The sequence below is a fragment of the Parasteatoda tepidariorum genome, chromosome 7 (assembly GCF_043381705.1).
Source record: "Parasteatoda tepidariorum isolate YZ-2023 chromosome 7, CAS_Ptep_4.0, whole genome shotgun sequence".
Taxonomy (NCBI): Eukaryota; Metazoa; Arthropoda; class Arachnida; order Araneae; family Theridiidae; genus Parasteatoda; species Parasteatoda tepidariorum.
This window is the reverse complement of record NC_092210.1, coordinates 1653427-1667789: the sequence shown is the minus strand read 5'-3', so window position 1 is coordinate 1667789 and position 14363 is coordinate 1653427. Positions and strand designations below refer to the sequence as shown.

Below are 14363 nucleotides of genomic sequence, written 5' to 3'. Positions count from 1 at the left end.
TCAGCTGTTTAAAATTATTTAATGAAAAAAGAATATAAATTATTGATTGTCTTTTTTTTTTTGTTTCTTGTGACTTCAACTTAGATTATCTAAAATAGTGTTGATGTTTTATAAGTCACTACAAAGAGGATAAAGATACCGAACATAAAAAGCTGTGGACTTTAGCCCTGGGAATACGTAGCCAATTTTTTTAGTATCTTAAAATATCTCAGTATCTTAAATGTCGTCCTACTATCTTAGCTGTGAAATTAAAGTTTTAATTATCTGACCACGTGTGATTCACTAATTATTTCATTATATCTTTTACTCTTTATGATACCAAGTAGATTTTTTTTCTGATAATATACTAAACTATTTTGTTTGATTTTTTACTTTAGCATGATTTCCAAGATATTATTGTAGTATAATTTGTTATCAGGAAAATGCCTTATTTTGTTAAGCAGGAAATACTAAAAATTGAAATTTGTAAGGATTCCGAAGCAGTGCCAATTTTAGAGTCATCTGATTTTTAAAAAAAATGCTATAAAAAATACACAATTTCCGAACTTATTTTAATAAAAACTTTTTTTAAGAAAACGTGGCAAGTTGGCTAACATACTTTTTAAAGAAACTGGGAAAAGTAATTGTTCCTATATTTCGTCAAAAGAGGATAAGAATGATATTGCTCCAAGGGACCTACTCAATAATTTCGCTATTTCCAGAGTGAAATCTGTTTGATCGAAGCATATTATTCCTTGAAAATTAAGGCGAAGGAAAAATTAACTTTTATTATTTATCTAAGCTTATTCCATTTATTTAATGATAGCGGTATTAAGGTTAAGGATTTGCGTTGGAAGCTCCGTTTATTATTTAACTATAAATGCATTAAATCATGCAACTTGAATAATTTATTTTAAGTAAATTATTTAATAATTTTAAGCAAATAAGGGTGTAAAAATAAACTCGATCGAAATACTCCGAAAGTATACCCTGAAATATATGTAGAATAAACTTTGGAATCGATATATAAAAAATACCTTTTCAAACAACTTCGAGTAGGACAGAAACGCTAACTTGTTTAAAAAAGTTGTCCTTGTAACTATTTAATTTCGATTCCTGGTACTAGGGGACATTCCATTTTCACGTTCGACATTTGAAATTTCAATTGTAAACGGAATTTTTTTATGACCTTAAATTAAAATGTTAAGGCTTGCAGCAAAAAAAAAAAAGAATTTCTTTTTATTACTGCATTGATTTTTTTACTAAGTAGTGAATTATTATTTTTACAATCTAAGAACCTGTGCCCATAACATATGTAAAACTTATTTTAATATCGAGTGAAATAATTTAATATGTTGTGTAACTAAATGGATAATCCCTTGAAACTGAATCGAAAATATAAAAACTTCATTGATTTAAAAAAAATAATAGATAATAAAAATGGACATGTTTTGAGCGTCCAATAATAAAAGTCACAAGTTATCCAAGCCTGACAAGTCTTGAGAATGGGCGATTATATTTGAAATCTCGAAACATATCGACTTTTACTTCCATCTTCATATGTTTTGAAGCCAGTTGAGTTTTTATCGTCAATTATACTGTTTTACATTTGGGTCTTGATCATTATTTTGATAAGGATTTTACACTCGTTAAAGTAAACCTATGCATTTTAATATTTTATCAGGATTCATGTGGTCTTTAAAAACGTAAGAACATTAATATTGTAAAAGTTATATTTAACTTAAAAATTAACAATTTGACTCCAGATATTTTGAGTTACTGAAATTAAATATTTTTATCTTTTATGTTTTTGTGCCCCCATTCAGTATCTTATGGATCTTACGAGCTCTGTTTAAAAAGAGAGCATCAGATATATGTAAGAAAACAAAAAGTAGCAGTATTTGGTGGTAAATGTAGCTTATCGTAATTGAAGAATATGCTGTGCGACATTTTATGGTGAATTTGAGAAAGTATAAGTTTCAGAATGTATCGAAACATGAGGATGCTATTTGCTAATCATCTTTATCCAAAGGAAACGATGTAACCTAAATATCTAGTAGAATGAAGCGATTTTTTAAACAATGAATCCTACAATTTGCAACATATTATTTCAATATCTTATTCTTAAACATAACATATTTCAATCTTTTTAAAATGCCACTAAACATTCAGCAATTCCTTGAGTTATAGAAAAAAGAAATATCGTAAATTATAGAAAGCCTTGTGAATGTGCATTAGAATTATTATACAATCTACATTTTATTTTTCAAGCACTTTTTTTTTCTTCAAATTTTCTTGCCTAGAAGACTCGATTAAAACTGTAAAAATGATTATCCCTAAAATTTTGTATATAGCTATAATAAGTTATGCTCATTTTATTTTAGTATAAAATCCTCGAATAAATATAGTAAAAACAGTGTAATCTAAACAATATCAGATAAAAAGTTCATGTATTTAAATTCTAAAAACTATCATAAATAATTTATAAATCGATTCAAATTTACTTTTCAAAGGAGATTAAAATAATATTTTTTTTGCTTTTTGGACAGAAATCCCCTAAAAAAATTGTTTATGGCCTGGAAACTTCGAGATATTTTCTATTAACAATAAATTAAGCCCCTCCGAGCAATCACTGAACATTATTTCAATTTTTTTACTATCAGAGTTTGGTTGCGTAGCAACCTAGTAAAATTAAGCACTCCTCTTTTGAATTAGTCAATGGGTTATCTTAAAATATTTATTTGCGCAGGCGACTTTTTTTGGCGGTTTTCTGGACTATCGCCAAATATATAAACCTTTATTGCAACCCAATTTACGACCCAATTGTTTTAAAATTTTGTCTACCCCCCCTAATTCAAGTGTCTAGATTCCAAATATGTAAAAAAAAATTTGCATGTTTATTCAAAGAAAGTACGTTTTTGCGTCTGATTTCGTAACTTAATTAATAGTTAGCACTAATTAATTAACATATTTGAGGTCACCCCCAGGAACCATTAAGATTGACACTTAGTTCGTGAAAATCCGATCATTAGAACGAAAGTTATTCAGCGCGATTCGTTTTTTTTTGCGGACTGTACACATATACACTGAGTGGCCAAATTATTATGACCACCTCAGAGTATTATGCAAATGAGTTATTGCGTCATAGCGCTGCCGCTAGAGGGCAAGATAACTATGACACGGGAATGCTGGACAAGTGAGTCACCTGTGTTGCTTGCTCAGATATGGGAAAGAAAAGTGATTTAACTGAATTTCAACGTGGAATGATAGTGGGTGCGAGATGTGTCGGAAAGAGTATCAGCAAAACGGCTGCACTTGTGAAATGTTCTAGAGCAGCAGTTGTTAATGTGTACAAAGAATTGACAATCAAGCAAAAAATCGGGTCTCAACGTCAGACTTGTGGTCGTCACAGGGTACTGAATGTTCGATCACAGAGAAGGCTGGCCAGGGTTGTGCAGCGCAACAGGTGAGCGACAAATTGCAAGTGATCTTAATCAAGGAGCAACTGTGAACGTCTCTGAACGGTCTGTTCGACGCACATTGCACCGTATAGGGTATGGAAGCAGACGACCTGTTCGTAAGCCTCTACTGTCTGCTTTAAATAAGCGCAGACGTCTTCAATTTGCAAAGGAGCACAAACATTGGACAGTATATGACTGGTAAAGGGTCATGTGGTTTGATGAATCACGATTTCAAATGCATCGCGAAGATGGCAGGATGAGAATATGGAGAAAACAGCACGAAAGCATGGACCCCAACTGCATTGCCACGACACTTCAAGCTGGTGGTGGCAACGTTATGGTATGGGGAATGTTCTCTTGGTATTGTATGGGTCCTTAAATTCATGTACCACAACGCCTTAATGTCCAATGGTATTTAAGTATCATCGCAGATCAAGTACATCCGTTTATGTCATTGGTGTACTCTGGCGGGGATGGATACTTCCAGCAGGACAACGCTCCTTCTCATAAGACTGGCATTGTCCTCAGATGGTTCGAAGAATATGACGGAGAATTTAACTTGCTTCGTTGGCCAGCACAATCCCCAGATCTCAATTCAACTGAGAATTTGTGGAATGAAATTGAACGGACGCTCAGACAGATGGATCCAGTACCATCAAATTTGCAGGAATTGGCAAGTGCAATTCAGCGAGCATGGTCTGGCATACCTTCTACCACCTACCAACATCTCATAGAATCTAACCCCAGACGAATTAAGGCAGTAATACGCGCAAAAGGTGGCCCAACAGCGTACTGAAGAGGTGGTCATAATAATTTGGCCACTCAGTGTATATATATTGTTGTTATTGTTAATTTACGTCGCACTAGAGCTGCACAATGGGCTATTGGCGACGGTCTGGGAAACATTAAAACTTTTTTTCCGANATATTTATTATCCGTTTTATCTTTCCATCATTAACGAGAACCCATACGTTTTCAAATGAAGTGATTTTATAATTTTTTGATATTTTTTATTGTTTTTAAAATGCTGTTTCAAAACTGTTAAATATGACTGTTGAGTGCAAAGCTGTTAAATGTATATGTAAGTATATTCATGTGTTTTTTAAAAAAATATTTTATAACTTTATTTCCATCATTTGTGTTTCATATTAATTTCAGGTATTATATATATATATATATATATATACGTACATATATATATACGCATATATATATATATATATATATATTACTTTATTTACCAGATTTTTTGTCAAAATGATACTCTTAGTTTATTCTTTGCTTGAATGTGTAAGTTCATAAAGAGCGCAAAGGCCTAAACCCATACATTTGGGTGATTCTTTGGAAGACTGACAGTCTTGAAAAAAAAAAATTTCTTCAAATTTAAAGTCTTCAAAATAATCTGAATTTTTTTTTTTTTGCATATTTATTTAGTTACATTTATTAATATCTTACAGACAGCAGTGTAGTTTATTGACATTTGCTCAAGAAAAAATAACAAAATAGAAATTCACCACATTTTGAATGCCAGGAAAAAGACATAGAAGTGAAGAAAACAGTCATTTTAAGCTAATAGTAAGTAACTCAACTTAAGAAACTCAAAAAAGACAAAGTTGAGAAGTTAATTTTAACTTTTTGTGTAAATAAATTACAAAAATAATTATCGTGAGAAATTTTAACAAATTAGTTTTAAGTATAATGAAAGTGAGAGAGCAACACACACAATGAGATAGTTTTTAATTGTACTACACTTTATTTTGCAAAGAAACCGTTAAAACAAAGAAAAAAAAATTGTAAATTTTCATTAAATTTTCAGAGGAAGCAAAATGAAGATATTGGGTAAGGAGCAGACATTTTTGACTTTGTGATATTCTAAGAAATTTTGACACAGTCATTTCCCCGGGACACTTAAAGTGATTAGCAGTTAAAATGATTTGCCAGAACGAATAATAAAGTTAACTTTAATATCTTTATGAACGACTTCAAAAACTTCTCCTACAATAAAAATGATAATCTTAGGAATTTTTTACTAAATTTCTTAAAAATTTACATTATATTAATTTTATAATAATTTACATCGGAAATTTTTTTATAATATTATTCAAATTTAAAATTTATTTTACAACTTTATAACATTCCTTAATTTTACACCCAAGCAGCGTTTAAAGACTATGACAGAATTAAATTGTACAGTTATGTTCTTAGTTATCTTCTATATTTTTTACTATCTGTGTTTTGATAAAAAAAATGTCTTAGCGCCTTTGAGTTAGATGTACCATGATTTGTTTAAATTAAATTTTTTCTTATACAAGGGTACAATGGTAGATTCACCTCCTAGTGGTATACCCCGGAAACGTCTCGATGGCTAAGAGATCTACCAACTTCGGGATGCTTTTTGTTGTGAAGTCCTTGTTTCTCCCCCATAGAACTTGATTGAGAAACTCGAATTAATTCAAAACCAAGCCATTAGACTAATTGTGGGTGCAGTTAAGACTACTCCCATTGACTCTCTTCTATTTCTGACTAATACAAGATCAATCAAATCAATTACTGAATAGAAAGCTCTTATACTTTAAGAAAAATTAATTAAATTAAATATACCTACCCTTTTTGAACTGCTACCAAAATATTCCAAGACACAAAGTGCTTTTTTTTTGCAGACAGTTCTAGAACTAAGAGCAGAGTTGGAACTTGATAATGATTCTGTAGAGGATTTCTTCAAACCCTGCTAACCATGTTGAGATATCCACCAATCTGGACCTTGCACAACCATTTCTTAAGATCCAAATGCCTCAAAGCAGCTTAAAGATCCTTGCACTTCAAATTATCGACACGCACTCTCTACCCTGAGCCTGAATGGTTACGTGTATATACAGATGGCTCCTTGACCGAACTATCCCCGAATGTGGGAGCTGGGATGTTTTCTTCCATCTTTTCTTTTTATGTGCCAGTTGGTAATCGGATAACTGCCTTTGATGGCGAGGTTATGGTTACTTATGTATGTGGCACTGGAACAATTTGCCCCCAGATATTACAACAGGGTAGTTATACTGCCTGACTCCAAAGCTGCCATTCAAGCCATTAGATCTCGTGAAATGCCTATCTCTTGGACTATCCAGGATTGCCAGGTTCTCCTGGAGAGTTTGAGGATAGAAGGGCGACAAGTAGCACTCCAATGGATTGCGATATCTACGGACATTGCGATATCTACGGCAATGAACAGGCCGATATGCTGGCTAAGAAAGGCACTCAAATAATTCAACAGCCGAGCACTCTTGAATCCTTTCATACGGTAAAACTCTATATCAAACATTTTATGAGGCAAAACTGAAAAGCGTTGCTCACTTCTCGTATTTCTTTAAGAAGTTGGAGGAACAGCTTAGAACAGGGTATTGCCCATAAGCCTCGCAATGAAGCTGTTGCAGTATTCAGACTTGCGGTGGGCCATAATTGCCTGACGAACCACCTCTGCCGCATCAGCATTCTCGTTGTCCCAAATTGCACGTTATGCTCGAATAATGAACTTATGGACAGGAACCATCTATTCAGATGCTCGGCTCTGCGTGGGACTGTGGGTGAGGCGCTACTGGAGTGCCCGATATCTGTTAATGAGATAGTGACTTTTTTCTCTTACTTTTTGTTCGCCTTTTCGTTCACTGTTTTAGTAAGAGTTTGTTATTTTCTTTTGATACTCGAAATAAAAATATATTTTTTTTAAACACTGTAGAGAGAGTAAAAAATGTTTTTGTTGTTGATAAGTACAGAATAAAATTGTGTATAATAATCAATCATTAAATAAAAAAAAATGTTTAATTACATACGAGCATATTACAACCAGGGTATTAGGTTAATATTTGCTTTCCCTCTCTTTACGTTATAGTCTTTAAAAATTTTCATATAACTGTGCTAATGTCCTGGAATTTATAAGCCAGGATAATGACAATTTTGCCATTTCACTGCATTTAACATTACTTTAATTTAACATTTTGGCTTAAGACGTTTACTTTCCACAGAAAACACCAGTATTTCTTGAAATAACTAAGGTAAGTGACAATAGTTTATGTTATTAATGATTACAAGAGCACAAGAAAATGACAACATAAAAACCTACTCACATGGTAAAATTTTTTGAAATACATTTTGACTCAGGAAGTTGGTTCTTTATTCTTGCAATGAGACATGTTCTGATAGGATGGTATTCTAATCAATCTCTTAACCTAAGATAGTGATTGCTGCTGCTATGGTTAAAAATTACTAAACTACTTAGCTTTTGATTATAAATTACTAAAAAAATGTGGCCAGGAAAATGACAGATTTTCATGTTACAAACAAATTACTGACAGAAAATTTTTTCTCAGCAAAGTTTCTGGAAATACTGCATATATTTTAGAAATGCTTACAATGGTTGAGATAAAAAAAAATTAGATATTGAAAAATGTATGGGAAGTTTTGAAGCTAGTTATTATTGGGAATATTGTCTGTGACATACCAGGAAAATGACATTTTGATATTCAGTTAAATTTTTTAACTATGCAAAGCAGTCAATGCTAGTGCTAAGTTATTTTGAAATGCTAACAGCAATACTATTTATTAATTTTTTTTAATGTTCTTTTAGTAGAGTAGTATTAGATCTTGGAGCAAGAAACTGTGAATTGTCATGCTTCGTGAGAATCATCCATATACGCTTGTTTGCTCCTATAAAAATAACACTCAAGACAAAAAACACATAACAATAACGTATCGCCTCATAAATTGAAGTGTATTATCATCTTCCTTCTACCACGCCCTATGTATCAGAGAGGTAGATACACCTAGTAGTCAAGAGAGGGAATTTAACAAGACAAAAAAAAATAGTAATACATAACATAAAATCTGTTTTTTTGTACAGATAAATCGCTGATGTTAAAATATTCGTCCAATAATCTCATGCAAACAGATGACATACAATAAAAAAATTTGTTTCCCAGTGTAATTTATTATTTTGGCATTCATCGCACGAAAGAGAAAATATCAAGAAAGACCTTGATTAGAAGGATCTTTTGATAAATATAAGAAATATTGTATTACCATATTTCTCATGAATCAAACGATATTCCTTCCTTTCACCATCCTAGATAATAGAAACATCTGGTTAAAATCTCTTGAGATGGATCTGCAGCTTGTATAAGATTACTTTTGATCTTCTAAATTAAAAAGAAAAATTATTAACAGTCACTAGAATAGGAAAGAAAGTGACATGCTATTTAAAAATCCGACAAGAAAATAGGACAAAAGGTCTTACCTTTATACATACTAGATAGATTCAATTAACTCTTTGAAAGTTTTCCAAGGCTAATCAATCACGTGTTCTTTGAGTTTAGAGCAAAATTAAAATAATTTCGACATTCCTGGTTTTTCATGTTTAAAAAAACTTTCCTGACCCTCAAGCTATTTTTTTTTCTTCATTTTTATTCCATAAAATAAAACCTAATCTTTTATTCAAACTTTCCGGGTGCTTTGTAATATTTTCAAATATGCTTTTTGAATTTTTGCTAAAAATATTTTCACTGTGGATGTCAAGTTAATATTCAAGTGAAAAAAAAAAATTATCTAACTTTAACCAATTTTTATGGAGAATACAAAGACAAACAAAAGCTTAATTCTGTATATAAACGAAATAAATAATCAATGAAAATAACAAACAACTCTTTTTTTTTTATCTCTTAGAATGTTGAGAAACCTGTGATCCCATGAATTTAAAAAAGATTTCCTATATTTTATTTCATTTATAATTACTATTAACGAAATTATTTTCGCTTTATGTTTTAAATCCGAGTGCTCGTAATAAACGGGTCCATGAGGCAGGCGTGCAACCAGAAAAGGGGGTTGGGAGGTCAAATGATTGAGTTCACTTAAAATTTAATTAATACTTACTTACTTTAATTACATTAATTAATTTCATTAAATACTTTTCTTAATTTAATGACAACTGCCCCCCCCCCCCAGCGAAAAATTTCTAGTTACGCTACAGTCTTAAATGGCAATTAAGTTTCATTTCGCGCATTTTTTGATTTCGCGCGCATTTCTTATCATTTTGAAAAAAAGAATATATGAGCGAGAATATTTGGTTGGATCAATCCATCCAAACATTCTCGTTTCCCTCTCTAAATCCAAGTTCTCGTTAAATCCGAGCTCGTTATAAACGAGTTCGACAGTAATTTTTTATTTATAGCAATTAATCAAAAATATTCTATACATTAATTACGTTTAATGTAAAACAATTTAACTTCAGAAAACATTAAAGTAATTTAAAAAGTTATTAAAATGTGGATAAATTATCAGCTTGTTAAACTTGTTTACTTTGAGCAACCTTTTTTCAGTTTGTACTAAACTGGTTTTAATTATACTCAAAATAATGCTTTGATGCATATTTTAACTTTAAAAATAATGTAGAATTTGAACTTCTTTTTAAGGAATTTTAATTAAAAACTTAATCATGAAAATAAAGAAAAAAATACAATAAATAAATTCAATATTATTTTAATTATAAAAAGTAATAAAATCATGCATGAAGGAAAAAAATAACGGAAATTTTGAAAATTTATACAATATTTTCCGAAAAAAGGTGTGCGCAAAATTAAAAAGTGAACACCCTCCGAGCAAATTTTCATTAAATAATCGGATTTTCACACACTAGGACTCAATCTTAATGGGTTCAAAAGTCAAATCTTATATAGGCCGATTAATTAATACAGGCGATGTTTTAATAATAAATTAAATTACAAAATCCGACACAAAAACGCATTTTCCTTAAAAAAAAAAAATCATTAATATCAGATTTAGAACTCTGATACTCAAAATATGGATGTCAGCTGACCACAATGTGGAAAATATGGTCGCAATAGGAGGAGGAGGTAGTCGAAAGTTCGGAACTTTTAAAGTTAATTTCACCTTTTGCGCATTTCGCTAAATCACGAGAAATTTTTAAGCGAATCAAAAAAGTTTTATACGCAATTATAAAATTCGTTAATCTAAAGAAATTTTCATTTAAAAATTTTTCATAATTATTAATTATTTTATTTAAAAGTTGTCGAAACATTTTTTTGTTGTAACGTATGCAAATTTTTACACCATTTCAAACTATGTAATTTTAAATTACAAAATTTGAGCGAAATAGACCGAATAGTTTCTGAGTTAGCAAATATCAAAACGGCTAACATTTGAATTTTGATTTCTCTAGAGTAATTCCACCAATTTCATTTAAAATTTTCTATTTTGTTGTTTAAAATAACATATTTAATAACACCTTGCAATTCAATTTCCTTTCAGTAGATAAAATATATTATAATAATTACTATTTTACATAAAATTATATTCGGCTAAAGGAATTTTAAAATTGTGAGCAAAAACTTTTTCGTTTGCTTTTTGGTTTGCAATTTCCGAAGATATGGCGAAATACGAAAAAAGTGAAATTAACATGAATGGGCTCAAACTTTTAATCGCTCTCCTGTATAAATTATTGGGACCATATTTTCCAGATTTTGGTCAACCTCTGTTTTTTAATAATATAAACTGTTTTTTAATAATATAGGTTTTTCTGAGAAAGTACTTTTTTGAGCCTGATATCATAACTTAAAACATCGCCAGCATTAATTTGAACGATTTATGTTTAAGGTTAAGTATTTGAACTATTAAGATTGAGTATGCGAAAATCCGATCATTAGATAAGATTAAAAGTTATTCTGAACGTTCACTTTTTATTTTTCGAACAGCATATCAAATATGGCCGTTTTAACGTGAACTGGATTAGAACATCCGACTCCCCTCATAAACAAATTATTAATTTGGTCTAAAATAAATTAAACTCATATTACATTATTAAATATGCCTCTGTTTCCATGTTTCCATTGACAAGTATACGTAATTTTAATTTTAAACATTCTATTTAAAATCTAACAATTAAAGTGACTCATCTCGTGATAAATAAAAATCCCTTTACGTTGTAACAACATTTTCGATAATAACAATATTCCGAAAGTATACTCAGGTGAACAAAGACCAGTAGTTCTTCCCAGAAGAATCAAAATCTGTTATTGGTAGGATACAGCCTAATGTCAGTTCATGCTGCTGTGTATGACATTCAAGAAAATCAACAAACAGGTTAAAATGAGATTTTTCTGAATTTGAAAGCAGACGATTAATGGAGTATTTGTGTGATAGCAAAGTCACAAATGCCTATTAAGACTTGACAAAGGTTAATACAGGTAGTTAAGATAAGGATTTAAGAGTAGCTTCGGAAAAAGTCATGAAAATCTTATGAAAATTGATAATTTTGTTTCATTCCTCACAGATAAAGATAACTTTTAAATTAAAAGATAAACATTTGACAAATCGGAGGCTATTAGCTTCGAAACACTGATTACATTCATGAACCGTAGTATTTTGTCAGTAGATAAAAAAAATAAGAATTTTAATTTATAGTAGTATTTAAATTTCTAATTGATGGTCTTATTATAAAATTTTTGAGGATACAGGATTTTAAATTGCATCGTGTTACCCAATATATATTGTTTCGTGTCAAAAATTTTGTAAAGTCAACATTTCTAATCGAGTGTGAGATATTTAAGAATTTTTGAACAAAAAAATATTTTTTGTTTCTCAGTCTTGAATCTAAAAGGAAACTTTTGAGGGATCTAGACATTTCAAAAGTCGAAATTTTGTCAAAAACATTAAAATCGAGGCAACCTATTGGGAACAAAAATTTGCATATTAACAATCCATGCCCATTTTTTGGTTGTAATATTCAACTGCGTTACCAACAACTTGAACCAACTTAACAGGCATAGGAACTCCACGATAGGGCATTGGGACAAACTAGGCTTTATTGGAGAACTTTTTGATTGAATCAACCTGTATTTGCGTTATTTTGAGAGAAAAACTGCAAATATCTTCCAAGAATAGAGAATGGGTGAAGAGCTCATACTTCGTCTACTTGTTACTTTACGTTAGCATCGTGGAGGGTACGAGTCGGGTGCGAAATTCGAATCATCTACCAAACATCACTGGATTCGAAAATGTTTCATCTGATTGGGAGGCGAGCACTTTATCACCCTATCCATCATAAATTCGTAACACAACAAAGTGTTTTATTATACACGATTTTATTATTTTTAATTTTTAAAGTTGTATAATTTGTTAAATATTTACCTCGAGAAATCGCTTCATTATAAAACGATAATATTATTATAGTTTTATAATGAAGCGATTTCTCGAGGTAAATATTTTACAAATTTTACAATTTTAAAATCGTCAATAGATTTAAATACGAATTTGATGTTTAGAGTGTAATTTTTTCATAAAAGTGTGAAAATAATTTTGTCAGAAGTGGCAAAAAATTAATTACATATGTTTGAATGAAAGAAATGTTTTGCATTAGAAAGATAATTATAAAAAATGCACAGATTACTTAAAATTTTTTAGTAAATAAATCACAATTTAGAATATTTTTTGCAGCATAGTAATAATTCAAAAGAACATCTTTCAGTTTAGAAAACGGAATGCTGGTAATGGGAATTAAAGGTTGTCATTGATTTAATTTTGTTGTCATGTAAAATTTGAAATTGTTCGATTATTGATAGCAAACCATGAAAATTCTTTAATATTATTGTTTAGAATTCTGTTATAATTAAGTTAGGAAATTATTAATTTATTAATATTTTAAATTTTTTTTTTGACTTCTTACAGAAAGCTAATGATAATATTATTGTTTAAATTGCCAAGTTTAACACTTTTACTATTTATTTATTATTCTTATTTTAAAAGTTCGACATAGAATTTTTTGCAGAAGAAAGCATAATTGTTGTTAGTTTTGTTTATGTCTGCTATAAAATTTATTTGAAGTTGCTTAGTAGCAAGATCAGTTTCATAAATATTAGTCAATTTAATAATTCTAAATAATTCCATTATTAATAAGATGAAGTCTTTAAAACAATAACAAACTTCTTATTTTCATTCTATACCTATAGGTAAAAAGAATCTATTGGAAATCATTAAATTATTTTAGAATTTTTTAATAGGTATATGGTAAATAGGTTTGAATTTTGTACATTAAATTTTCTATAATGTTTAAATTTCCACTAATAATATATTTTGTTATATATGAACGAATTCGAAAAATTTAGTTTCTTCAGTGTGACATACATAATTGAATGTTTTCCTAAAGTTTTGCTATATAGTCAAAAATAGTGTCTCTAGAGCAGTGTTTCTTAACCTTTTTGATACAATGGACCCCTTTTAAAGTTTAAGAAGTCACGAACCACCCCTCTGAGAAAAAAAATTGCAAAAAAACATCAATTTTTAGTATTTAATTTATTTTAGCATTTCATTTTATTATTTCAATAGTATACAAAATATTTAAAATTAAAATTTTTAGTCTGAAGGTTGTTGCTGCTTTTCCTTAAATAATAAATTGAATAGAGGGATGGTTTTCGACAAAGCAACGCGCATAACATGTTCAACATTCAATCGATAACGATGTTTTGTTTTTATTGTCACAACTGTGGAAAGTCCGGCTTCGTTAAGATACACTGTAGCTAACGAAATTATAGCTGAAATCGCTCGCTTTACAAGCAATGGGTAGGCTTCTTTCACAGAAGACCAGAACTCTCCGAGTGTTTTTGAATCGAAATCCATTTTTAGCAAGGACTTTGTTCTAAGATCAATAAGCTCATCTTTGGCAAGGTTCATATCATCGATACAGTCAATATCACAAAGAAAAGGATGACGAATCCACAACTCATCTTTTATCTTTATCTCATCCAAATTAAAATATTTTTTCAATGAAACTTGAAGTACTTCCAGGTGTTCACAGATTTTATTTTTTAAGTTATTCAGTAACAAATTATCTTGCCAAGATCCATTTTCAGAAAGCACTTCGTCCAACAT

At 30.1% G+C, this 14363-nt stretch overlaps 1 protein-coding gene across 1 annotated transcript; it reads right to left on the bottom strand.

The window, feature by feature from the left end:
• Nucleotides 1-13847: 13847 nt before the first annotated feature.
• Nucleotides 13848-14363, bottom strand: LOC139426025 (protein FAM200C-like). Its single transcript, XM_071183431.1, has one exon. It carries the CDS (start codon nucleotides 14361-14363, stop codon nucleotides 13848-13850), a length of 516 nt encoding a protein of 171 aa, XP_071039532.1.